Source organism: Bos indicus, chromosome 6 (genome assembly GCF_029378745.1).
Source record: "Bos indicus isolate NIAB-ARS_2022 breed Sahiwal x Tharparkar chromosome 6, NIAB-ARS_B.indTharparkar_mat_pri_1.0, whole genome shotgun sequence".
Classification (NCBI taxonomy): domain Eukaryota; kingdom Metazoa; phylum Chordata; class Mammalia; order Artiodactyla; family Bovidae; genus Bos; species Bos indicus.
The window spans coordinates 100,164,431-100,189,856 of record NC_091765.1 but is presented as its reverse complement, the minus strand read 5'-3'; the positions used below and the strand labels follow the sequence as shown (position 1 = coordinate 100,189,856).

The 25,426-nt window shown below is 44.4% G+C and overlaps 1 protein-coding gene across 7 annotated transcripts in view; it reads left to right on the top strand.

Annotated features, from left to right (window-relative positions):
- WDFY3 (WD repeat and FYVE domain containing 3) overlaps positions 1-24,463 on the top strand; it is a 283,525-nt gene extending 259,062 nt beyond the window's left edge. For all 7 annotated transcript variants that reach the window (XM_070791719.1, XM_070791718.1, XM_019963046.2 and 4 more), the window contains 10 exons: positions 2,248-2,395; positions 3,614-3,768; positions 4,709-4,867; positions 6,809-6,988; positions 11,287-11,469; positions 12,862-12,958; positions 16,309-16,632; positions 17,251-17,362; positions 17,716-17,913; positions 21,113-24,463. In XM_070791719.1, coding sequence (XP_070647820.1) covers positions 2,248-2,395; positions 3,614-3,768; positions 4,709-4,867; positions 6,809-6,988; positions 11,287-11,469; positions 12,862-12,958; positions 16,309-16,632; positions 17,251-17,362; positions 17,716-17,913; positions 21,113-21,236 — 1,680 coding nt within the window. In that variant the 3' untranslated portion in view covers positions 21,237-24,463. The remainder of the gene's footprint in view (positions 1-2,247; positions 2,396-3,613; positions 3,769-4,708; positions 4,868-6,808; positions 6,989-11,286; positions 11,470-12,861; positions 12,959-16,308; positions 16,633-17,250; positions 17,363-17,715; positions 17,914-21,112) is intronic.
- The last annotated feature ends 963 nt before the right edge of the window (positions 24,464-25,426 follow it).

Sequence of the window (25,426 nt, the reverse complement as noted above, 5' to 3'; positions counted from 1 at the left end):
ACAATATATCTGTGGATGGTAGATGACCATATAGTAATTAACTTTGGACCAAGTTTTTAATTAAGAACCGTGAATATTGCCCAGTGGTTGCAGTGGGTCCCTAGATTATTACATTCTCCTCCCTTTTACAGTCCAGAAAAATAGAAATTTTGTTAGTCAAAGAGGATTTTCCTTGACAGACTAGTGGCAGGGCATGCTTTCTTGTCCCCACATGAGATTCGGCAGGAAACTGGCTTCTCAGCTGCTCCTCCACAACCCAGAGGAAGGGAGAGCTTCACCACATCCGATCAGGATAGAGGAGCTAGTGGGCAAGTCACGTTTCCTGTGGAAAAGCCTCTCGGAAGGTTGTGTACCAGAGGCTAGCACTTTGCCTTGCACTCAAAGAATTCCTCCAGGAAGCCCTAGCCAACCAGGTATTCAGTGTTTCTGCAAACCAGAAGAGCCTCCTTTTGAGTCGCTAAGGGAATTCATCTCATCCTTTATCCCCATTGTTCTGGGCCCACGAGGAGGGCAAGATGTGCCAGAAGAAACCACAACACGGTGGAGAAGCCTCGCGTTGCTGGCTGTTGAGACCACCACCTTTCCCCCAAGTGCCCTGGCCTCTGCATTTTGACCCTGGCTGTCCTTCTCTGTTCAAGATCTCTCCTGGACTCCCTTTTTGTAGGTTAACTGACTTTGAGGTTTCCACAGTTGACAGCTGGGAACACAGAACAATGACAAGTCTTTGTTTATGGAAAAGCCACGATAGACAGTGGACAGCCTGTGACTCCAGCACTCACAGTGCAATCTGATCCCCCAGTGCAGGAACCAGGTTTACTTCTAAAGTGAAACATTTGTTGATGAGCTGGAATCACACCAGAAGAACCTTAGTTAAGCCTTTCCCTTCTTTGAGGGTTACATGTGCAGGAACCATTTTTCATAACCTTCTGGGAAACCTTCTGGGAAACAGATATGCACTGTTGCATGATTTTTGCCCCACTTTTTAGTTTAAGAGGCAGATAGTCTGGGAGATAGGGTTTGGATACTAACATATTTCTAGGACATTCCAGGAACTAATGGAGAGTACTTCCAAGTGTAACCGTCCCTCAAAATAGCTAAGCTTTGTCGTCGTCATGTTAATTTATCCTTATATATGCTTGCCTGGCCTGCTTTATCCTCAGGTACCTCATAAAGGTCTTCAGTAAAGGTTCATTCATGAACATATTTGAAAGTATGTAGGTATTTTAATACCTCTTCGGAGTCTAGTCTTTGAAGAATAAAAAGCAGATGCTCCGTGTGGGGCCCAGGCTGCTGGCTGCTATGGGGCCTCTCTAAGCAGCCATGCAGCGCCTTCCCCACCCTTGATTAAACCTGGAATCACTGAAAAAAAAAAAGAAAGAAATGAACTCTGATCCTATGCCGTGTATGTAGATAAAATGGGAATTACATCTTTAAAGCTTTGGGAGCCTCAGATGTGTATCTTTATAAACATATTTTTTCCTGTTTTTTTCTCCTGGAAACTCACAATGTCAAATAAATAGACTGTGATGGTGTTATGGTCATTCTAAATCTCATTTCATCTTAAGATTTTCCAAATATCTTCCTTAAATATCAGTTTTCAAACAGGAATGACTCTGCCTATTTAGAAAATGTACAGTATTTGAAAAGCAGTCATCTTAAATGCACATTAATACTTTTCAATCCCTTAGAAATACTAAACAGAAATGACAAAGATCTTTTTTTCTTTTACATCATCACAAAGTAAAAAGAAGGCAACCGTATTCATACTGAGCAAATTAGTAGCACCTAAATGAGATAGGAATGATGTCACATCCATAAAGCCTGTGTTGGCGCCAGATGTAACCCAGTTAGAATGGCTGCCTGCTCTCCATTGCCCAGAACGGTATCGGTCTGTAAAGGATGGGTTCATTTTTAAACATCACTGAAAAATAATTTTCAACTGACTGTTATTTGAAGAGATTAATTTAGTTTTGAAAAATTATCATGAAATCAGTGTAGCATAGAGCTTGATGGTAACCCAAACTTGAGTATCCGAGTCTTGTCCCCACTTACTGAGGTATGAGATCTCAGATGGCAACCTTCTGAGCCTCTTTAAATCTCTTTCGTCAAGTATAAAATGTGATAATGTGATACCTAATGGCTGTTGTGAAGCTTAAGTGAAATAGCAACAAAATATCTGGCAAATAAAAGGGCTGATTAATAAATGTTAGCTTTCATTATAAAACGTGTTGTCTTCTGTCTTACCAGTTATTTAAAAAACCTCATCCACCCAAGCGAGTGAGGAGTCGACTCAACGGAGACAATGCGGGGGCCTCCGTCCCGCCAGGGTCTGCCAGTGACAAGATCTTTTTTCATCATCTGGACAACCTGAGGCCTTCACTAACACCTGTAAAAGGTAAAGTGACAGGGAATGAGCTTCTGATGGATGATTCTGTGCGACTGTTTAATAATCCTAGTTAAGCAATAACAAATTTGCTTCTCAGCAACAGTGTCATTTGTAATAAGTGCTAAAACCACCAAATACTTGTTAGAGTCTCCTTTTCCTTTTCTCGTCTCTTCTTTCTGCCTGTTGGATTTTGCATCTGAAAGAAACCCAACAGGTTCTCCTCTCTGCTAGGGTACTGAAAACTAGTATACCAATCTTATAATTCAACTTGTAGAAAAACTTCTGCCATCTTCATTTACACATGTTCTGCCAATTTAGAAATAGCAGTAAGAAGACTTGTATTTTTAACATGCCAACTAAAAGCTTCTTTCATCTACTGTTATTGTAAGTTATTTTAAATTACTTTTCCAAGTAGATTTTTTTCCCCTTTGAATGAAAAAAAAAAAAAAAAAATGTTTTGCAGAGTCTTGAAGTTGTCACTTAAATCCAAAAACTGGAGCATCAAAGTCTGGATGGGTGCCCAGCTCTCTGCTGCCTGTCTCATTCCACAGACTCTGCCCTGTGCCAGCTCCAGCCACTGCCCAGAGATGGCTCTGGAACACTGGCTGGGGTCTTGGCCTTCCTTCAGGAAGTCTAGGGCTGGGTGGAGCTGAAGGCCTAGGTCATTTGGAGGTCTGTGTGGCGTTCTGGGAGCATCCCAGAGCACTCTGGCAGTCCTCGGGATCAAAAGGTGGGCCTGGTGGCTGGGAACCAAACCCAAGCAAGTGTCCATAGCCAGGCAGGCTGGAGACACCAGTCAGGGTTGACATCTGCCCAGTGGGTCTGCAGAAGACTCCATCGAAAGCCACACCCTGCTTCCTTCTCAGGTCATTTTGTGTTTATGTGGGTGTCGAGATGCTTGATTTGTCTGAATATTTGAGGTCTCTTTACCTCCCCTCCCCTGTGGGCGTCCCCGGTGGCCTTAGTGGTGAAGAATCTGCCCACCAAGGCAGGAGATGCAGGAGACGCCAGTTTGGTCCCTGGGTTGGGAAGATAACCCTGGAGGAGGAAATGGCTTCCCACTCCAGTATTCTTGCCTGGAGAATCCCACGAACAGAGGAGCCTGGTGGGCTATAGTCCAGGGGGTCACAAGAGTCGAAGACAACTAACACTCTCTACCTTCCTCTCTGGGATAAGGAGGTTAGTTTTCCCTATACTGGTTCTAATATGTTGATTTATTTTTTGTAGAACTCAAAGAGCCTGTGGGACAAATCGTGTGTACAGACAAAGGCATTCTTGCGGTAGAACAGAATAAGGTTCTTATCCCACCAACCTGGAACAAGACTTTCGCCTGGGGCTACGCAGACCTCAGCTGCAGGCTGGGGACCTATGAGTCAGACAAGGTTTGCACTGTTGCTTGCTCACTTATGTCATCCTGCTCTTCTGTGGCCTGGAGATCCTGCCTCATGGGGGTGGGGATAGCTCAGGCCAAGGGCTTCTCAGCTGCTTTCCCCAGGCCAGAGGAAGGGAGAGCTTCACTGCATCCCGTGAGGATAGAGGAGCTAGTGGGCAAGTCACGTTTCCTGCAGAAAAGCCTCTCCTGGAAGGTTGTGTACCAGGACCTAGCAGTTTGCCTTCCACTCCAAGAACTCCTCCAGGGGGCCCTCGCCAACCAGGTGTTCAGTATTCTGCCAACCAGAAGAGCCTCCTTTTGCGTCACTGTCCCACTTACCATATCGGCACTCTTCAATGGCTGGCAGAAAACCTGCCGCCCTTCCCCTAAGAAGCAGTTGCAGCTACCATTTTGAGTCCCATCAGCATCTCTTGGAGAGGCAATACCTAAGTGGTCCTTTGGAGTCATATTTGCCCCTTGACAGTCCTCTCCTGAATGCATGAGGGACACAGTCAGTGTCTGTAACACAGTTCTGTTCAGTCACATTGTCATCAGCAGCAGCACTCACGGTTTCCTTTTACCTTCTACCTGCTACAGCAGATGCATCCTTTCACCAGATCACCCCCTGCATCTCACATAGTATCACACAACCTAAACGTCATTTTCAGTCACACAATCGGAACATCTTTTTCCCTGACTGGAAAAACTGGAGACCCCCAATATGAACAAAGTGCTGCTTCTTATGATTTTCGACACCAGCTATAGTTAGGAGGCTGTAGGGTGTAGTTCAGAGTAGAGCTTTAGGGAACCAGCCCAGCAGGTACCTGCAGGACACAGGTATTTGCCCAGGAGGGACCCAAATAGAGGTTACTTTCATTTGGTATGCTCGTCGTGTCTCAGAAGCTTGTAGTGCTCGATGGCATGTGTCTCACATCTCTTCTATTTTACAGGCAGTGACTGTTTATGAATGTTTGTCGGAGTGGGGCCAGATTCTCTGTGCGATCTGCCCCAACCCCAAGCTGGTCATCACGGGTGGAACAAGTACGGTGGTGTGTGTTTGGGAGATGAGTACCTCGAAAGAAAAGGCTAAGACTCTCACTCTCAAACAGGTAACAGAATGTGAAATGCTGGACCTGTTCCACCCCCTCGCTCATGCTCTAGAGAAACTGAAAAACTTGCTTAATTCCAAGGCAATTTAGACATTAATGGACAAGACCAAAAAATGTGTGTTCTTTTGCTAGAAATGGATCTTAAAAAATATAAATGAAAAATCAGAGGATACTATTTCTAAAGATGATCCAAGCTGTCCTTTTTTAAAATCTGAAGCAAGATATCTTTAGGTGATATAGTTTTTTTTTTTAATATATTAAAGTAATGTCAATGTTTTTCAGAGTTATATATAGGTTAAATTCTTGCAAACCAGTTATATTTGCAATTTGATTCATAATAACTTCTTTTCTGGATGCTTTTCACTTATCTATACCATTAAGTCGTTGATTTTTGTTTTTTCTGTTTCTTCGTGTATAATATTCTTGAGAACATGGCAAATTCATGAAATGTATTCAGAAAAACCATTGGTGATTTTATTAACAAGTATTTTTGATCACTTGTTATGAGCTGACTCTATCATAAATGTTTAATCAAAGCAAGAATTCTTTTATCATGAAGCCATCACCTTTTTAATATTTGATTTATAAGTGAATCTACTGTAAGTTTCTTTTTAATGGAGTTTACATCTAGGTGTTTTCTGTGATAACAAATTTTAAAAGTAGTGTAACAGTAATATCTGCCATTTACTGAACACCTGCCATGTTCAGGGCACTGTGCTGGGAGTTTAAAAAATGTAAAACTGCAGTCCTGACATTTCTACAAGACGATCAGCAGCCTGAGCTAATTAACACCTGGAAAAACCACAGCTTAGGGAACTTAAGACACAGGCCCACGTCACACCTTGTGGTAAAGCCAGGATATAAATTCAGTTCTGTGTGATTCCAAAGCTATTTTAAAACTAGCCTCAGACAAACAGTGCTGTTTTCAATACCTATAGAAAGAATTGAGCTCCTCTTGCTTACTGCAGTGACCATCTCTATTGTCCAGAAACTTCAGTGGTTGCTGGGTCTAAAGGTGAGTCCTTGTGAGACACAGTCTCCACGTGAGCAGGTGCAAGGCTCTCAGTGCAGTTGGCTGGTCCAAATGCTCCTGCTTATGATATTTTCAATTTAGAAAATGGGCTTCAAAGCTAGCTAGCGTGCCTGTTAGCCCCTCAGTGCCAAGTACTTCTCACTTCGAACAGCCTTTTGGGTTTGCCAAGTACATAGTAAGGGTGTGTGCATCACCAAAATTTGATAAATACTAAATACTTAGAAATTCCTAACAGTCATCTGAATCTTTTCCTTCAATATGTTTGTTTTCCTGCACTACCATTTCCCTGGATCCTGTTTCTCTTCATATCCCAGCAAAAGAGAAACATATTTATTCTGGTTTGAGAACAGGTCCCTCTCAGGTGCAGGAGACACCCAGGTGTGTCCAGCTCCTAACAGGTGCTCACCAGACACGTCAGAGCTGCATTTTCCCTGTATCTTCCTGGGACCACGTGTTAAAACCACACACTTACATTTTTAAAAAACACATCCAATTGTAGTTCTGTAGAATGGACTTAGAGGAATCAACAGCAGAAAAGAATAGATTCAGAGTTTAAATTCTGAATTTGGGGACTATGATCGATACATCTCCATGTGGAGACGGGAAGTGTGAGAAAACCCCAGCGGGGTTGCAACTGCAACTCTCCCTTCCTTCTGAGATCCTGGGCTGAGGCCAGGAGAGAGGTAGGATTTTAATGGAGAGTGGCGTCTCCCGAGTCCTCCACACTTGTCTCTTACCCCTGGTGGGGGAAGCAGGGACAGTGGCGAGAGAAGAATGAGGGCCTTCCAGACGCTGCTGCGCAAGGCGCTCCCTGCTAGCCTCTCGGTTCGCAGCGCACCCAGCTCTTTGGAGTCCAGTAAGGAACATGGCCACCGTGATCAGCCTGGTCTCATCTGTTCCCCTTTTAGGCCTTACTTGGCCACACGGATACGGTTACCTGTGCCACCGCGTCGTTAGCCTATCACATCATCGTCAGCGGGTCCCGAGACCGAACCTGCATCATCTGGGACCTGAACAAGCTGTCATTCCTAACCCAGCTCCGAGGCCACCGGGCTCCCGTGTCTGCTCTGTGTATCAATGAATTAACCGTAAGTTGTAAACTGCTCACTTGGTTTGTGTGTAGGAACACGTAGCTCTGGCCAGCATAAATACAAAATCACTCTACTCTGTAAGCTGATGGACATGCGTCTTATAAAAGCCACCTGGTTTAGATGCTGTTTGCAAAAGCAAATGGACATTAAAGTTTGTAACCCAGGAAACAGTTCTGTCTTACAATCCAATCATTGCAGCCATACTTCAAAGAGCAAGATTTGGTTCAAAATAAAACAGTCTAGAATGCGCTTTTTTAAAAGCAAGGAATTTGTGGGATTTGTTAAAATTGTTGAAGTTTGATGAAATATGTTCAAAGTATTTATAAAGTGAGGAGAGTAATATTTGGGTACCCAAACAAGAGAAAAATTGTTGTAAAACGGTTTTCACAACAGATTCCAAAGGTATGAAAAAAAAATGGCTCTCGAAAATACAGTGAAACAGAACAAAATAAATGTGCTGGCATAGGAGCCTCCATGCAGACTGGGCAAGGAGGGGGAAAAAGTCATTGGTTTGGGTGATGGGAAGCAGGGAACATTCGGGGTAGGTTTAGAATGAGGTCTCTGTGTCCAGGGCACAAATTCTCACATGTGCAAGTTAATGAGAACCCCCAAGCTCATCACTTCCTGGCTGTAAATATTCACTCCCACCCTTGCTGTCAGCCCCACCAGGCATCGCGCTAGTGACACAGTGTGGTCCTAGCTTTGTCATACCATCAGCCACGGGCAGCTTTCCTTTCAAAGGAGGCATATCTTTAATTTATACCGGAAGATTCTGAATATTGAGTACTGTACTTTCAGTCAAATACCTTGCAGTCACTCAGAGAAAAAAAAGAAAAGGAAATTCACTCATTGCTACTTAATGGCACTTGCAGTTGCGCCGTGGACTTGCTAAGTCTTGTCTGACTCTCTTGTGACCCCATGCACTGTAGGCCGCCAGGCTCCTGTCCATGGGGATTCTCCAGGCAAGAATACTGGAGTGGGTTGCATGCCCTCCTCCAGGGGATCTTCCCGACCCAGGGCCAGGGATAGAACCTGCATCTCCTGCATTGGCAGGTGGATTCTTCACTGAGCCACCAGGGAAGGCCAGTTAATGTCACTTAGATTGTCTCATAATAATATGAGTAATCACAGTCAGGAATGAGTGGGGAGCCTGTGGGGATAAGAGAGTCAAATTTGTTTTCATATATATTTGAAAGGCCTAAAATGTTTTTTAAAATAGTACCTTCGGTTGCTCCTGCAAAGGCATCTAAGAGGAGGTTTATGGAAATGTCAGTGCAGCAGAACCACTCTCATCTTCACTGTGTTGCTCTGAGTCAAATGCATAATTGCACCATTTCAAGCACTTTGTTTTATGATTGTTCTTAAATGCTGAGGATTTTATTTCTAGTTAGTTGTCACTGGGGCCAGCATCCACTCACTAGACTGCAGTAGTTGCTGCGGACACTATGGACATGTTAGTTTCCCTTTGAAGACTCATTTGTCATCTCCAGCACTCATGAGAAGATTTCTATTTCTGTTACAGTTTTATAGCCATCATCAAGTCTGCCTTAGTGCAGTCTACACTTTGGGCATAAGCTGCCTTGCAGCTGCCCTTTAATTCTCCTTACTCTCAACCCGCCTAACCACAGGGTTTGCTCAGACGCACTCTAATCGAGGTGCCCTGGAGTAATTGCAGAATGTCTTGCATAGTACATCATGGGGTGGCAGCCTCCCATCTCCTACAGAGCCTGAACCCATTAATTAAAACTCAGTTGCTGACACTCGTCGTCAGAGGTGGTTCAAGGGGCTGATCCAGAGGTAGACACAGCAGTGCTTTGCTCACTGTGGTTTTTGTTTGGTTCTTGCCACCTTGGTAAACTGGGGGAGAAGGGGAAGGAACAGTAGCAAGACCAGCATAGACAGTGGTTTGGAAAAGCACTGGGTCACGCCTGCCTTCCCTTACCTTCTCTCTTGCCTGGGTCCTGCTGTTTCATTTCTGGCTTTCCTCTGTTCTTGATGTTGCTGTTGTCCAGCTGCTCAGTCATGCCCAACTCTTTGCAACCCCATGGACTGCAGCATGCCAGGCCTCCCTGTCCTTCACTGTCTCCCAGAGCCTGCTCAAACTCATGTCCGTTGAGTCGGGGATGCCATCCAACCATCTCGTCCTCTGTCATCCCCTTCTCCTCCGGCACACAATCATTTCCCAGCATCAGGGTCTTTTCTATTGAGTCAGCTGTTCACATAAGGTGGCTGAAGTATTGGAGCTTCAGCATCAGTCCTTCCAATGAATATTCAGGACTGATTTCTTTTAGGATGGACTGGTTGGATCTCCTTGCAGTCCAAGGGACTTTCACGAGTCTTCTCTAACACCACAGTTTAGAAGCATCAATTCTGGCACTCAGCTTTCTTTATAGTCCAACTCTCTTATCCATACATGACTACTGGAAGAACCATAGCTTTGACTAGATACACCTTTGTCAGCAAAGTTAATGTCTCTGCTTTTTAATATGCTGTCTAGGTTGGCCATTGCTTTTTTTCCAAGGAGCAAGCATCTTTTAATTTCATGGCTGCATTCACCATCTGCAGTGATTTTGGAGCCCAAAAAAGTAAAGTCTGTCACTGTTGCCATTGTTTCCCCATCTGTTTGCCATGAAGTGATGGGACTGGATGCCATGATCCTAGTTTTTTGAATGTTGAGTTTTAAGCCAACTTTTTCACTCTCCTCTTTCACTTTCATCAAGAGGCTCTTTAGTTCTTCACTTTCTACCGTAAGGGTGGTGTCATTTGCATTTCTGAGGTTGTTGATATTTCTCTGGCAGTCTTGATTTCAGCTTGTGTTTCATCCAGCCCAGCGTTTTGCATGATGTACTCTACATAGAAGTTAAATAAGCAGGGTGACAATATACAGCCTTGATGTTCTCCTTTCCCAATTTGAAACCAGTCCATTTTTCCATGTCTGGTTCTAACTGTTGCTTCTTGACCTACATACAGGTTTTTCAGGAGGTAGGAGAGGTGGTCTGGTATTCCCATCTCGAAGAATTTTCCACAGTTTGTTGTGATTTACACAGTCAAAGGCTTTAGCGTAGTCAGTGAAGCAGAAGTAGATGTTTTTCTGAAGTTCTCTTGCTTTTTCCATGATCCAGTGGAAGCTGGTAATGTGATCTCTGCTTCCTCTGCCTTTTCTCAATCCAGCTTGAACATCTGGAAGTTCTCGGTTAATATCCTGTTGAAGCCTAGCCTGGAGAATTTTGAGAATTGCTTTGCTAGCTTGTGAAATGAGTGCAATTGTGCAGTAGTTTGAGCATTCTTTGGCCCTGCCTTTCTTTGGGATTGGAATAAAAACTGATCTTTTCCAGTCCTTGGCCATTGCTGAGTTTTCCAAATTTGCTGGCATATTTATTGTTTTTGATGACCATCTTCCAATTTCTGTACATTGTCCTACGCCCACTGGCTGTACTGAAATCCACCAGATCATTTCTGCAGTCAGACCTAGCATCACTCCTGTCAGACTATCTCAGGGATACGAGAGGCTGCCTGGGATGGTGTAAAAGCTTTGGGGTGTCTAAAGGGCCCAGCGCACTAACCGACACACCATTGATGCTTCAGGAAGAAGCTTAGTTCCTTTAACAGAAGTGGGTTGTTTTTTCACCAAACTGGTAGAATTTGAAGGAAAAGCTTCATTTTTTTTTCCCCCTATCTTTGGAACTCATGAAAAACTGACTTCTCAGCTCAGGGAGTCTTTATTCAGTGTGCCAAGAAATGACCTACATACTAGCTTTCTTCTTCTCTATTGTGAATACACATTTGTAATAGGATATTACAGTGTTACCAAGATTTCATCTTTTCATTTATTGAAGGAGAGTCCCAGCTGCACCAAAGTAACAGATTTCTCTTCTACCCTGTGGCTTTTGTGATTGGGCTCATTTTATAAAATTAAGTGGGTTCCTACCTCTTGGTGGAAGGTATAGATTTTGTAAACAGTAAGAGGTAAGAGAGTGGTTATCACCTCCTCAGATTACAGATAGCTTTGACATAGAATGCAGCAGGGCTCTGCTGAGTGTGTGAAAGGGCTTCCACCTTCACCACCAGATCACCTTGGCCAGTCTTCATGCCACCTTGAACTCTTAAAGAGGCCTCTGTTCAGGGCATTTTTTTCTAGGTCAGCAAGCTCTGGATTCCAGGCTACCTCAGAAACTACCCAGTCACTAGTCAAAGCACTTAGAACCAGTGGTTCTCGAGAGCTAGACCAAAGATTCGGTTGCTTCTGAAAGGAGCGTGTCCTCTGCTGGGAGTGACGTTTCTCTTCCCCATCTCAGGGGGACATCGTGTCCTGCGCCGGCACGTACATCCATGTGTGGAGCATAAACGGGAACCCCGTCGTGAGTGTGAACACATTCACAGGCAGGAGCCAGCAGATCGTCTGTTGCTGTGTGTCGGAGATGAACGAGTGGGACACGCAGAACGTCATCGTCACGGGACACTCGGATGGCGTGGTCCGGGTAGGTCCGCTGTGAGCACATGCTCCAGGGTGTTTGGTGCCCTGGTTCACTCGAAGCTTCTGTACCTGTCCGCAGGTGAAGACACCTGGAGGTTGTCCTGCTGTTTAGCAAACTCGCGCTCAGATGTAGACCTTGGCCACTGGGTTATCAGACGTGGGGAGCATCAGTGACTTGGCCTCTTTTTCCCCCATTAAGCAGATGTGTTAGTGCTATTGACCACTTGACACAGGATCACTTAGACACCATTTCCCTGTCACGCTGCAATTGCTAGAAATGTCAGCTGCCCAAGTATTGGCCTTTCAGCCCGTCAGAAGGCTTCTTAGGGAAAATGCGAACCGTCTCTTCTCTGCAGAGAATCACAGAGCTCGATCATGCTTCCAGGGCCCTCACATCATCCATTTCTTTCTTGTCTCAGATCCTGGGCGATTTTACTGAATCCTAGATCCATTTATCCTTTTCTTAGTTTTCATGTGTTGAAAAGAAAGTGAAATCACTCAGTTGTGTCCAACTCTTCACCATCCCGTGGACTGTAGCCTACCAGGCTCCTCTGTCCATGGGATTTTTCCAGGCAAGAGTACTGGAGTGGGTTGCCATTTCCTTCTCCAGGGGATCTTTCCAACCCAGGGATCGAACCCAGGTCTCCCTTACTGTAGGCAGAAGCTTTACTGTCTGAGCCACCAGGGAAGCCGATGCGTTCATGCATTGGGCCTCTACCAAAAATGGAATCCACAGACTGTTGACCTTTTTAGTCTGTTCTAATACTTAGGTGTTTCTCTCGGGAGATTTTTCTTTATGTCCTTCTTTAATTATGCTCTGTAAAAGGACAGAGCAGATGGTTGCTGCCCTTGTAATCACAGTCATAAGCAGAGCTACACAATGAAGCCATCGGCCACTCCCCGGCCACACTCTACTCTCAGACTATGGGCACACCCCCAAAGCCGCAGGCCTGCAGAGCAGCATTCCAGATTACTCCGTCTCTGAGGCATCACGAAGAGCACCCTAGCCAAACATGTCTGAGGCTCCTATTTCCTGTACACCTTCTTGGAGGTGTAAAGTATGTATCAGTGTATGCAAGGCTCACAGGGGTTTTGTAGGAAATAAGGAAGTGTACATAGTTTAACTGTGTTTCTGAAATCTCTTTGACCCCATTCCTTTTCCCTTGACTATGAAAAACTCACTGACATCTCATGCAACACAGTCTGGGGAGAACTGTTTAATTTGTAAGCAGTCCCTGCCACATTTTTCAAGATACAGGGAAACCTGACGGTACATAATAAGAGAAATCAGGTTACCTATGTAACCCTGAGAATCCATCTTCATGCAGTAACTCATAAATTGTTTCTGTAATCTGTTCAATTGTGTTGTTTTGTTCCCATGCTTATTTAAATTCAGTTTTGGAGAATGGAATTTTTGCAAGTTCCTGAAACACCAGCCCCTGAGCCTGCTGAAGTCCTCGAAATGCAGGAAGACTGTCCAGAAGCACAAATCGGTATTGAATACTTTCTAAGTTTTGCAGTAATTTTCATGTTTCTTTTTTTTTAATCCTTATGAAAACTTACATCAACCAAGGTGAGCAAGAGCCGGAGGTCGGGCATTGCTGTCAGAAGTGGTCTTAACCATCTGGTGTGCAAAGCAGCCTGGCAGGCTCAGAGTTCTCTGGTTCATCAGGCAATGCCCCGAGTGGTAGTGTCTCATGGTCAGCTTTCGCATCCCACGATACATACAGTTACAAGCTTCCCAGAATACCAGAGGCTTGGCCTTTCCATTCTGAGAAATACAAAGCAGGTCCAAGAGTCCACTGTCCAGTGAGTCAGGGAGCCACACCTCAGTGCCACCCATCACTTGAACAGCTCCGTGTGAGTGACAGGGCAGCATCATGTTTGTAAACTATTCACAGAGACAGACCAGAGTCCATGCCCTAGACCCCCTCAGAACGGTCTTTCATCAGTCAGAAACCTGGTGATCTGTATTCTTGTTTTTTTAGTCGCCAAGTCATGTGCGACTCTTTGCGACCCCATGCGCTATAGCCCACCAGGTTTCTCTGGCCATCGATGTCCCAGGCAAGAATACTGGAGTGGGTTGCCATTTCCTCCTCCAGGGTATCTTCCCAGCCCAGGGATTAAACCCACATCTCCTGCATTGGCAGGCAGGTTCTTGGTACCACTGAGCCACCAGGGAAGCCCCAATCTTTGTTCTGTATCTGCTGTTTGTGAAGCACTTTAACATTTTCCAGTGAAATATAGATTTATTTGTGTGTGTATATATACACACACAGAATGTTTGGAAATGACACCAAATAATCAAGCTAAGGTATGCTTTGGGTTACTGAGTCTCCAGAGAAGTACCTCTCGCTGATTTAGATCAACTGGTCCAAGACTCTTCGTAGAAAGGAACGGGGCTTTAAGTTCAATCTCTAGATGATCTCTCCATGACTAATTTTTGTACATTGAGAATTCAGCATGAGTTTGACAATATGAGGAAGTTGCTAAGGGAAAAGACTTACTATCAGAAAGACACAAATCCTTCTCCTTGTAAGCTGACAGTAGCTTTTATTTTCTTTGCCAGAACCGATGAACAGGACATTGTAATGCTTGTATTACTTTAATGTGTGTAAATTTCCACATAGACAGTTGCAGCTCCACTAAGAAGAAAGCCATCTGGGTGTTTGAAGACCTACACTCAGAATTCAGTTGTTAGTATTTGAGAGTTAATAACTGTTGTGTGTCAGACATTGACTGTTCAGTCTAATGAGAAGTGTGTCCCTCTCCCTTCTTCTTAACAAAGCTTGTAAGTGAAAAACAGGGAAATACAAATAAGGAGAGAAGAAGGGGTCAGATTCAGGGAGGAGAGACATTTGTATGTCTTCGTCCTCTTTATGTTTTCACATTGTGGACAAAGTTTGGCAGGAGTGGCAGAGGCGGAGAGCACCCCACAGAAGGGGTTAACTTGGGACCATGTCAAAGTGGTAGGACTCAAGGGCAGGGCCCCAGATGAAAAAGAGAGCTAGTGGCTCTCTGGAAATCAAACCCATGTCAAAGACCACTGTTTGAAGATTTCCATGATCATAAGCCATTGGGTTAAAAAAAAAACCCTGAAATTAGCCAACCAGATTACTAACGTTAGTAGAAGTGTTAATCGCTCAGTTATGTCCAACTCTGTGTAATCCCATGGACTGTCTCCTCTGTCCATGGGATTTCCCAGGCAGGAATAATGGAGTGGGTTGCCATTTCCTCCTTCGGGTGGATCTTCAGGTTTGATCCCTGGGTCTACTTCATTGCAGGCAGACTTTACCACAGGCAAATTAAGTATTTGTCTAGTTAAAAAATATGCGTAGTGGACTGGTGCTTGCTCACTTGTTTGTTTGTTTGTTTTTGGCTGAGTCAAGTTGTAGTTGTGGCACGCAGGATCTTCATTGACACACGCAGGTTCATGGGCTCCAGAGCGAGTGGGTTCAGTAGTGGAGGCACACAGGCTTAGTTGCCCTGCGGCGTGTGAGATCTTAGTTCCCTGACCAGGGATCAAACCTGTATGTCCATTGAAAGGCAAATTCTTAACCACTGGACCACCAGGGAGGTCCCTGCTCTCTTGTTCTTGCTCTCTCCTTTATTCCAGTTACGTATATTTGAAAGAAGGTGAAAGTGTTGGTCGCTTAGTAGTGTCTGACTCTTTGCAATCCCGTGGACTGTAGCCTGCCAGGCTCCTCTGTCCATGGGATTCTCCAGGCAAGGATACTGTAGTGGGTTGCCATTCCCTTCTCCAGGGGATCTTCCTGACATAGGGATTGAACCCGGGTCTCCTGCACTGCAGGCAGATAGATTCTTTACCGTCTGAGCCACCAGGAAAGCCACTTTTCCCTCCAGTAGACTATTGCAAGGGAATTGATCTGAAGAAATGCACAATAACAATGGAAAGAGGAGGAAGAACAAAATTCTCAATTAAGATTTCTATCCATAGTCTGTTCATCTGTGCTGTCATTATATTGACTGCTGTGTGGAAGGCACCATGCTGGAACTCCTTCTCTCCAACTGACCACTGTCTTGCAGAAATAATGACCAAAAGTGATAGTTTGGGGTGATAATTTTAAATGTGTGAGAGCCATACAGCTGTTAGGAGCCCAGAAGAGAGAGTTAACTTTCTGTTGCAGGAACCATGTAAGATTTTAGAGAAAGAAGCATTTAAGATATGTCTTGAGAGAGAGGTCACATCGAAACACACAGATATTGGGAAGATGGGTCCAGGCAGGGCCAACCTACGTGTGCAAAACTAGTTGCAAAGAGGAGCAGGGCTGCGTGGAGAGCAGAGCGGGCACATCCAGCTAAGCTGTGGCCATGAGGCAGGTGCAGGTGGTGAGAAATTCATAAAGGCAGGCTTTGGCCAGAACGTGAAAGAATAAATGCCGATCTAAGGATCTGGGCCACAACAGTCTATGAACTCTGAAGTTCTACCATTTTGCTATCATACCTAACTGAAAATTTTGGCAATTTATTTGCCTTTATGACTTCCCAGTTTGAGCTAGTGATAAATAACCCTCTTACCAGTGAAGGAGACATAAGAGATGTGGGTTTGATCCCTGGGTCAGGAAGGTCCCCTGGAGGACGACATGGCAACCCACTCCAGTATTCTTGCCTGGAGAATCCCATAGAGAGAGGAGCCTGGCGGGCTACAGTCCACAGGGCCACAAAGACTGGGAAATAACTGAAGCAACTTTGCATATTGTAATATTGAGCTTAAAATACTGTCTCTTGTGTCTTAACCAGTAGAGGAAAAATACCAGTGGGACAAAGCTAGATCTAATCATGATGTGTGTGTGTTTTCTAATTCCCCCAATGCATCACCCAGGGCAAGAAGCCCAGGACGAGGACAGCAGCGATTCCGAGGCCGACGAGCAGAGCGTCAGCCAGGACCCCAAGGACACGCCCAGCCAGCCCAGCAGCACCAGCCACCGGCCCCGGGCAGCCTCCTGCCGAGCCACAGCCACCTGGTATAACGACAGTGGCTCCGACGACTCCAGGCGCTGGTCCGATCAGCTCAGCCTCGATGAGAAAGACGGCTTCATATTTGTGAACTATTCAGAGGGCCAGAGCAGACCTCATCTTCAGACTCCCCTTAACCACCCCCACCCCAATCCCATCGAGGCGCGGAATTACAGCCGATTGAAGCCTGGTAACTCGGAAGTCCCACGTCTGTTTCTCAAGCGTTGTGGGTTGGCGAGGGTCGGTGGACTGAGGCAGAGCGCTGCGGCTCTTCTTTGCCCCATCCCTGTGACCGAGGCCGCCCGCCAAGAGGGCCTCACGTTTCTTCTTGTGTAAAGTGGACCTAGAGACCCTTGGAGATTCTGTCCTACAGTAGCATTTGCAATATGTTGGGCATTTTGTAAAGAAAAATAACCTCAAACCAAAACTTCATTCATTCACAAATTATGAAAGCTGTTGAAAATGGGTAGGCTGTGGATTACGGATAAATAGATAAAACTCTATTCACAGAGAACTTTACCTATGATAGCGTTAGGGGCCACGTCCTCAACTGGAGAAGTTGTGTCTTGTACTGAGGGTTTCCCCCTCTCCATGTTTGTCCTTGTGAAGGCCTAACTGAGTCCATGGTCAGTGTCAGGCTAGACTGCTGGACCTTTAATAACCAAGGCCGCAGTGACCAAGAACCAGAGAGGCTGCCAGAGCTGTGTTCGGCTGCACCCTGAAGTTTGAGGGCCCTTTGTCAGGGGCCACCTACCATACGTGGGCTCCCTTCGCTTCATCAGTCATGCGTTGCCCTTTTCCACCCCAGGGTACCGCTGGGAACGGCAGCTCGTGTTCAGGAGTAAGCTGACCATGCACACGGCCTTTGACCGGAAGGACAATGCTCACCCTGCCGAGATCACTGCATTGGGCGTCTCCAAGTAAGTAGCCAGCTCTCCTGGGGCCCAGCCCAGGCGCCCACACTCAAGCCACCTCTGGGGAGCTCAGGTTTCATCTGTATTATCCTGTGGGGCTATACCAGGCACACCAGGACACCTGCCAGTGTGTGGATTTCACTTGTGAATTTCAAAAACCAAAAAACTTTGCCTTCTCTGTTCTTCAGAGATACAGCATGGTTTGATGCATGGAGAGTCGAGATGGAAGTACGCATTCTGGCTCAGTGCTGTTCTGTGCCTGTTCATGCTCGACCCCTCCCCAGCACACACATCCACTGGGGACTGGGGTCACAGGGAGCTGCGGCCACGTGGCGGTGACTCTGCCATGTCTCCTGCAGGGACCACAGCAGGATCCTCGTGGGCGACAGTCGGGGCCGGGTGTTCAGCTGGTCTGTGAGCGACCAGCCCGGCCGCTCTGCCGCTGACCACTGGGTGAAGGACGAAGGAGGGGACAGCTGTTCAGGCTGCTCCGTGCGGTTCTCTCTCACGGAAAGACGGCACCATTGCAGGAACTGTGGTCAGCTCTTCTGCCAGAAGTAAGATGAGATGCAAGCTTTCTTTCCTTTTAATTAAAAAATTAATTTTTGTTTATTTATCTTTAGTTGCTCGGGGTCTCTGCCGTGAACAGGCTTTCCTCTAGTTGCAGCGAGGGTTCAGGCTACTCTCTAGGTGGGGTGCTCGGCATCTTCTCACCGTGGCTTGTCCTCACCGTGGCTTCTTCTCACCGTGGCTTCTCCTCACTGTGGCTTCTCTTCTTGCAGAGGCAGGGCTCTAGGTGCACAGGCTTCAGTAGATGTGATTATGGGCTCAGTGGCCCAGTGGCGGGTGGGATCGTCTTCACCCAGGGTTTGAACCTGTGTCCCCTGCATTGGCAGGCTGACTTTTAACCACTGGACCACGAGGGAGGTCCTTGATGGACTCAAGGGATTTTGTTTCATTTTATCAGAACAATAAGCAATACTGCAATGCACACCATTATAAATGCCCTCTTCATTCACAAGCTGGAGTTTCCCTAGAGGAGATACCTCGGAAAGGAACTGATAGATGACAGACATACCCCTGAGCTTAAGCAGCTATTGCCACATTACTCTCCAGAACAGTAGTGCCGGTTCACTCTCCCTCCAGCGGGATATGTCAGTTCCTGCAGTGCTTATTCATACCTGGTACTGCCAAGCTTTTCCACTGTTGCCAATCTGATAGCCAGATTGTGTTGTTTGAACTTGCAGCGTTTCTGAGGTTGAACATCTTTTCACATGCTTATTGGCAGTTTTGAGTTTCCTCTTGGGTAACTTGGCCCATTTCCCTTTTGGGTTTGCTCTTCTGTTTTTTCCCACCTACTTGAGGAGTTGTTTTGTATCCTAGGCTCTGATCCTTTGCCTTATATATGTTTTGCAGATATCTTCTGCCAGTCTATGGCTTGTGTTTTTAACTTGATGTATGTTTTTTTCTGGCACACGGGTTTAGAATTTTGATGTAGTAGCATGTGTTACTTTTTATGACTTTTGCTTCTTTTTTTGGCCTTAAAAAATCTTTCTCTGTAGTGAGGTCATAAAGATGGCCTTGTTCATTTTCTTTTAAAAGTTTCAAAGTTTTGTTTTTCACATTTGGGTCTTTAGGTTCAAATCCACTTGGAATTTATTTGGGGGTACAACATGAGGTGGGGATCGCTTACATTTCCTGGGTATGAAGAGTCAGCTGTCCCATATGTACTGACTCTTTGGCATCTCTGTCATATACTGGGGTCCCACATATGCATGTTCGGGCCTTACTTTCCTTTTTTTAACATTTATTTACTTAGATATTTGCCTGCTTAGTCTCTCAGTCGTGTCCAACTCTTTGTGACCCTTTGGACTGTAGCCTGTCAGCCTCCTCTGTCCATGGGATTTCCCAGGCAAGAATGTATCTTGTACGTATTTTTGACTGCACTGGGTCTTCATTGCTATTCGTGGGCTTTCTCCAGTTGCAGTGTGGTCTACCCTTCATTGCAGTACATGGGCTTCTCTTGTTGCAGAACACAGGTCCTAGGGTGTGTGGGCTCAGTAGTTGTGGCCCACAGGCTTAGCTTCTCCGAGGTATGTGGGATCTTCCCGGACCAGGGATTGAACCCATGTCCCCTGCATTGGCAGGCAGATTCTTAACCACTAGACCATCAGGGAAGCCCCAGTCCTTAGTTTTCATGGCAGACAACAGAAAAGATGCCCCAGGCAGTACTCACTAATATTTATATTGCCTTACTCGAAAGATGCTTTCACAGAAAACACAAAGTGTGTCATTGCTCCTGAGCCAGTCCTGAGCCTTGGCTTATTGGAAAAGCTACAGTCTTGGGTTTACACTGCCCGGGTGCTCACTGGGCTGTTGTCCATTGCGTCATCTCAGCACATTACTAGCCCTCTCTGAAATCACATATGAGTTTTGTAAAGCACCAGATGCAAATCTGTCAGTATAGGTGTTTAGTAAAAAGTGTTATCATAATTATAAATTTTTTTTCAGATTAATGTCTTAAACCTTTTCTCCTGAGATGTCTAATTCAAGGTGAGGTAGCAGAAAGTTGCTGCCAGCCACTTCTTACAGGAATTTCCATGATGGCAGAGGAATCTGTCTTGAGCTTCTGTGCTTTGAGACACTCACTCTGTGAAGCCTAGTGATCCGGTAATTTCTGGTAATCAGCACCTCCATATGTCTGCTGACATACATCTGTTCTTTGTAGTGTTTAATTTTCAAAGTACTGTTTACATGTAGGTGATTCTTTAAAGTATCCCAGGCCCTCAAATGTTGAATGGAGGCTTTATTTGAAAAACCAACCAAACAAGTGACTGATGATGACATAATGGGCATGGAAGGAATGCTGTCCCAGAGGGCATAGCCCTGCCGTGATCTTTTACCCTTGAGCTGTTAAGGGAGCTTGCCAGCATTCCTGAGGGTCTCCTCAAAGTCCAGTCCCTTAAACCCCCAAGGCTGGTGGCACTTCACTTATTCTCTGGACACTTCTACTGGTAGATTAATGGAGAAAATAAAATTTTCGGTCTTGTGAAAAGCCAAGCTCAAAGTGACGGAGTGCCACATTCAGGGTCATATCCTGCTTTATGCCAGGAATAAGAATGCTTTCTATAAAGAACTTGAACATCTCTGAGTGTGTATTCCACCTCAAGAAATTCTGTCAAGATAAACAGAAAATGAGAACATTTGGACCAGACAGAAAAGTCAAACTACCTGTTTAAGAAATGACTGAAAAGTGACTCAAAGTGTTTAAAAGCTCAGAAGAACTCTTCAGTGACCGACCAAAGTAGCTTTTAAAATGAATAGTAAGAGCTGTAACGCCCAGGGAAAATAGTCAGGCTCCAAGTAAAGACATTGGGATACCGCCCAGGGTTACAGGACATGAGGCAGAATGCCCTACTTCCGTCCTGCACAGGAAGAATGGCCTCAGAGCTGTTCACTTCCCTTGGCTTCATCCTGTAGGAGAATCTTTTTTTTTTAATCCTCTTTTGTGAAATAAATGCCTCGCCTTGGTCTATTAGCACTTTTCTTCATAGAATGAACAAGGAATACAGCATTCCTCGTGGTCCTTGGTCAAAAACCACATGACCCAGTACGGCCTCTGGCATTCTTCTGACACAATATGGTCTTGAGCGTTATGCTGCAGGCTGTCCATTCTGTTTTTAAATTAGCATTTCGGGGCCCAGTGGTCCGATGTGGGAAAAGATCCATAACTACTTGGTTTTGCCTCTTCTTTAGGTGCAGCCGATTTCAGTCAGAAATCAAGCGCTTGAAAATCTCCTCCCCAGTACGTGTCTGTCAGAACTGTTACTACAACTTACAGCATGAGCGGAGTTCAGAAGACGGGCCTCGGAATTGCTGAAGATTCACCCAGCTGATTGGAGACCACAGTCGCGAGACCCCGCTTCCCGCCTCCCCCGTCACAACTTGCAGCTCGGAGGGCATCGAAACAGTCTCCGTTTACACATCTCTTCACACCGTGCATCTGAAGTGTGGGATTCAAAGGGAACACTGACTAGACGGGCATAGAGTCCAGTCGTGGGGCAGGCACTGTGCAGATGGGCAGCACCTGCCGAGAAGACGAGGTGGTTCCCAGGAGCAACGTCTCAATATCCGACTCTCCCTTAACAGTCGCTGTCTCCAAGAGAAAATCCTCACGTATTAACTGTTCTTTTCTTGCGTCTCGTTTTTGTAGAGCTACTCATCCTCAATTGGAAAAATCAACGACTACAAAAAAAAAAAAAAGGCTTTTAGAAAACGGTTGTAAATCTGACTTCTTTGCAAGTAACTGTGTATATTGTAAATAGGTACAAAGGCCTTTTTTCTAAATAAGGACTTAACAGCCTGTAACATGAGACTTCCAACTAAACCACTAATTCAATGAAATACTTATGGTTTGTCTGACATCGCTCACCAATTAATTATAAATATGTTTTTTTTTAAATCCTCAAAGACATTATCTGTGGTCTTTTTTCCTTCCCCCTTTCAAGCCCAGCCCGTGTGCCCGATGTCCTTTCTCAAGTTGCCCACGGTATCTCCACTTAACCTAAGCTAGTAACCAAAACAATGTCATGTGGACCTTCTTTAGGAAACAGTGTGGGAGAATAGGAGTCTGGCCCTGAGATACCCTGGCGATCTTTGGGCATCTTGCACATGGCCACATACCACCTCGATGTTGTTCTGATGTCATGAGGCCCCACGTAGACTTCTCTTTGGACTGCCCTGTGGTCAAAGCATCCGTTCTTAGCACTGCGCCCTGATGGTCGGGCAATCCACGCAGTGCAGGAAACAGCCCTGCCTCAACTAATGGAAATATATTTGCATGTAACCCAAATTAGCTTCTCTTGCATAGAACATAAGAAGTATGTGTCTTTGGTGACACTAATGTTCTACTATAGCTTATTTTCCAAAAAAGGGTTAAAACAAAAGAAAAAAGTGTACAGAATTAACATGTAAACCTTGTTGTAAAACTGGATCATGTCAGAACTGCTTATATTTAACCTTTACCATTTAATGCCATCTACCTGAAAACAGTGAGATTTATACTGTATCAATGTCTATTTTTTTGTTTTTGCTATGAATATAATTACAGTATTTTAATATTTAGTTATTTAATTTGTTCTACTAGTTGGATACAGAACACACAAATCCAGGGAGACTAAAGCTGGTGGGGGTGAAGAGATAAGTTTCGTTTACAGAAAAAAAAGGCTTTGGTGGTGGGATTTTTTAAAATGTGTGTTATGTACATATATAAATATATATATAAAACAAATGAAACGATTAATCTAGATTTTAACATTTTCAGATATTTAGTGATAATATTATGAACAAATCTAAAAGCCCTGTGATTTGAAAAACATTGAAGCATTTATGGCCCAGGAAAGGAAGGACAGGCCTTCACACCTCTCGGAGTATCACACGAAGGACAGCGGCTTTGGCATTCCCGATTTTTCATCTTTAGGCCCTGGTGACAGGCACACTTATGCACTAAAATGCACATATATGCACATGCATTCAAGCATAGGCATTGGTACAACAGTAACCTTGTACCTAATGGGCTGAAACCAGCTTAAGAACAAATTTGTTCTTCCTGATAACTAGGTCTCCAAGAGAAAAATATAAAGGCTGCTTTAGTGCCTTATGCTTACTAAATTTACACCTTTATTTACTTAGGTTTGAGCCTACCGTCTATTTATGATTACATATCAAAATTGAGGAAAACACTTCCATTTCTAAAAGTTCAAGTATACTTGTTAATAAAAGGATTATTGGCATTAATACTTTAACTTGAAGAAGAGTTGTGTTCTGTTTTCCTTCCTGTGTCTCCCTCTCTCCCATCTTCCTCCCCCTCCGCCCCCAACCTTCTTCCTTCAGTGCTAATAAATAATGCTGGGTGTTCAGCAGTTGCAGGACTTGTGCTCTCACCTAGCCGTGGGCTTTGCCCCTGTCCGGACCTAGAGATGAGTTGTAGCAGTGTTATTCTACACTTTTTAAAAGAGGCGTCCTCCTTGTGTCCACGAACCATGTTTACCCCAAACCCAATGGCAGAGATGTTCTTTAAAGACTTGAATATATGAATGTCTGTACGTAGTTACTTAAAGGTTATTCCTCTATGTAATATGAAGTTATATGAGATGAACACTTTTAAACTTTCGGACACAACTCCCATAACTAGAAGGTGGAAACCAAAACCCTCATGATAGTATTTCCTCTGGCAGCTGGTGCTGTGGGCAACCGTTTTTGTTCAGTGGGGTTTCTTTTCCTTTTTGCTTTTAATGCAGAAATCACAAATCACTCACACACCCAAGAACACTCACTCACATAAACTAATCGTTTCTCTGGATGTCTTTCTGTGCTCCATGTACATTTGTTTACCAACATATATTCTCAGCATGTACACCCACCTTTGTGTGGTCCATGCTCTTTCTCTGAGAGTACCTCACAGGGCTTCTGCCTGATCTTTGTAGTGGTTTGTCCATCCATCCACTCATTCATCCATGTTTTCTAACATTTGTGTGTAGTGTGGCATGATAATGTCATGCTTTTGAAGAGGAGACTAGCTGCCCACAGCAGCCATCCGTCTGGATAATAGCAAAACACTCTAGATAAGTTATTTTGCACTTTCTTATGTATAAAGTTGGTAGAAACTTATTTTTGCTTTGTATCATTTAAATACATTTTGTTTGGGTAAATGAACTGTGTATAAAATATTTATGCCATTAAAACTGTTTTTAGAAAGTATTTTTAATTTCAGCAAGTTTGGTTACTTGTTGCATGACTATTAACACAGCTGACTTTTTGTGTCAGTGCAATGTATATTTTTTTGTCCTGTTATTAACTTGTAAGCCCTAGTAATGGCCGATTATTTGTACAGCAACAGAAGTAAATTGAAGATACTGGCTAAGACTGGATTGACTGTGGACTTTTGTACTATATCGCAGAATCCAATATCTGTTCTTTGGTGGTTATGTAAAAGGCCTGAAGAATTACTCTCTTAGTGTGCAATCTGTGATAACTGAATGTTCATTGTATATCTGTCTCTGATGCAAAAAGGTAGAGTAACACAATTACAATACATGATTAAATGCAGTAGTCCAGATACTTTTTTTTTTTTCATTTCAGATAAATACCTCCTATTTACCACCCCCAGAAAAAAAAGAAAAAGTTTTTGAGCCAGCTCTTCAGAGAAGGAAAAACAAAATTGAGGTCCGGTAAAACTTGTGTGTAGTTCTTTTCTAGTTGTGAATATATCTTTCAGAAGCGCCTGCTTCAAGTCTCTGCTTGCAGAGGTGTTGGCTGCTAGGATCTGGCTCCAGTTCTAGTGCAATCCACGTTTTAAAGCCAGGCTTTCCGCATCCTGAGTTTCCCAGTGATGCTGGACTCCCGGGGCTGTGTGCACAGCCGCAGGGAGAGACAAGTGGCTCTTGGGAGACGTGACCTTCAGACTTGAATGAACCTCTGGAAAAGGACTACATCTCATGGTTTCGGCTCCTTTTCCCTGAGCTTTTTCTCCTGTCCATCATATTGTGAAATGTAAGCAATGATAAACTATATCTCTGTCTGTCTCCAGCCCCTGCTATATTCACATCAGGAATATTCTGCTGTCCTGCCCTCTTTCCGGAAGCACGGCGCACTCTGTCATCAGCTAGACTTTCCATTTCAGCCTTTGATCTGAGATTGTTAGCAACTCACATCTGTTTTTATAGTTACTAGCTTATTTGGTCTGAAAACTGACTTCCCAGAAAGGGGGAATGTAGAAAACACTTAAGTTTATTTAGGCTGCTTTAATGTCTTCTTTCTAAATATACTAACAAAATTTCCATATCATCATAAGTATAAATAGTAGAGTCCCACGTTTGAGGATATTGTGCTTATTACAAATTCCCCCCCAGTGCAACTCCACTGTAGAGCCAGAAGATATAGGAATGCTAAGAATTTCTAAGACAATAGATACTTCTTCAAAAATAGATCAGTGATAAGAGAAAACCCGGAGCAGTTCTCATTGTTTTAATGTAGTACTATTCATAATTCTAATGACCTCAAGAAGAGTTG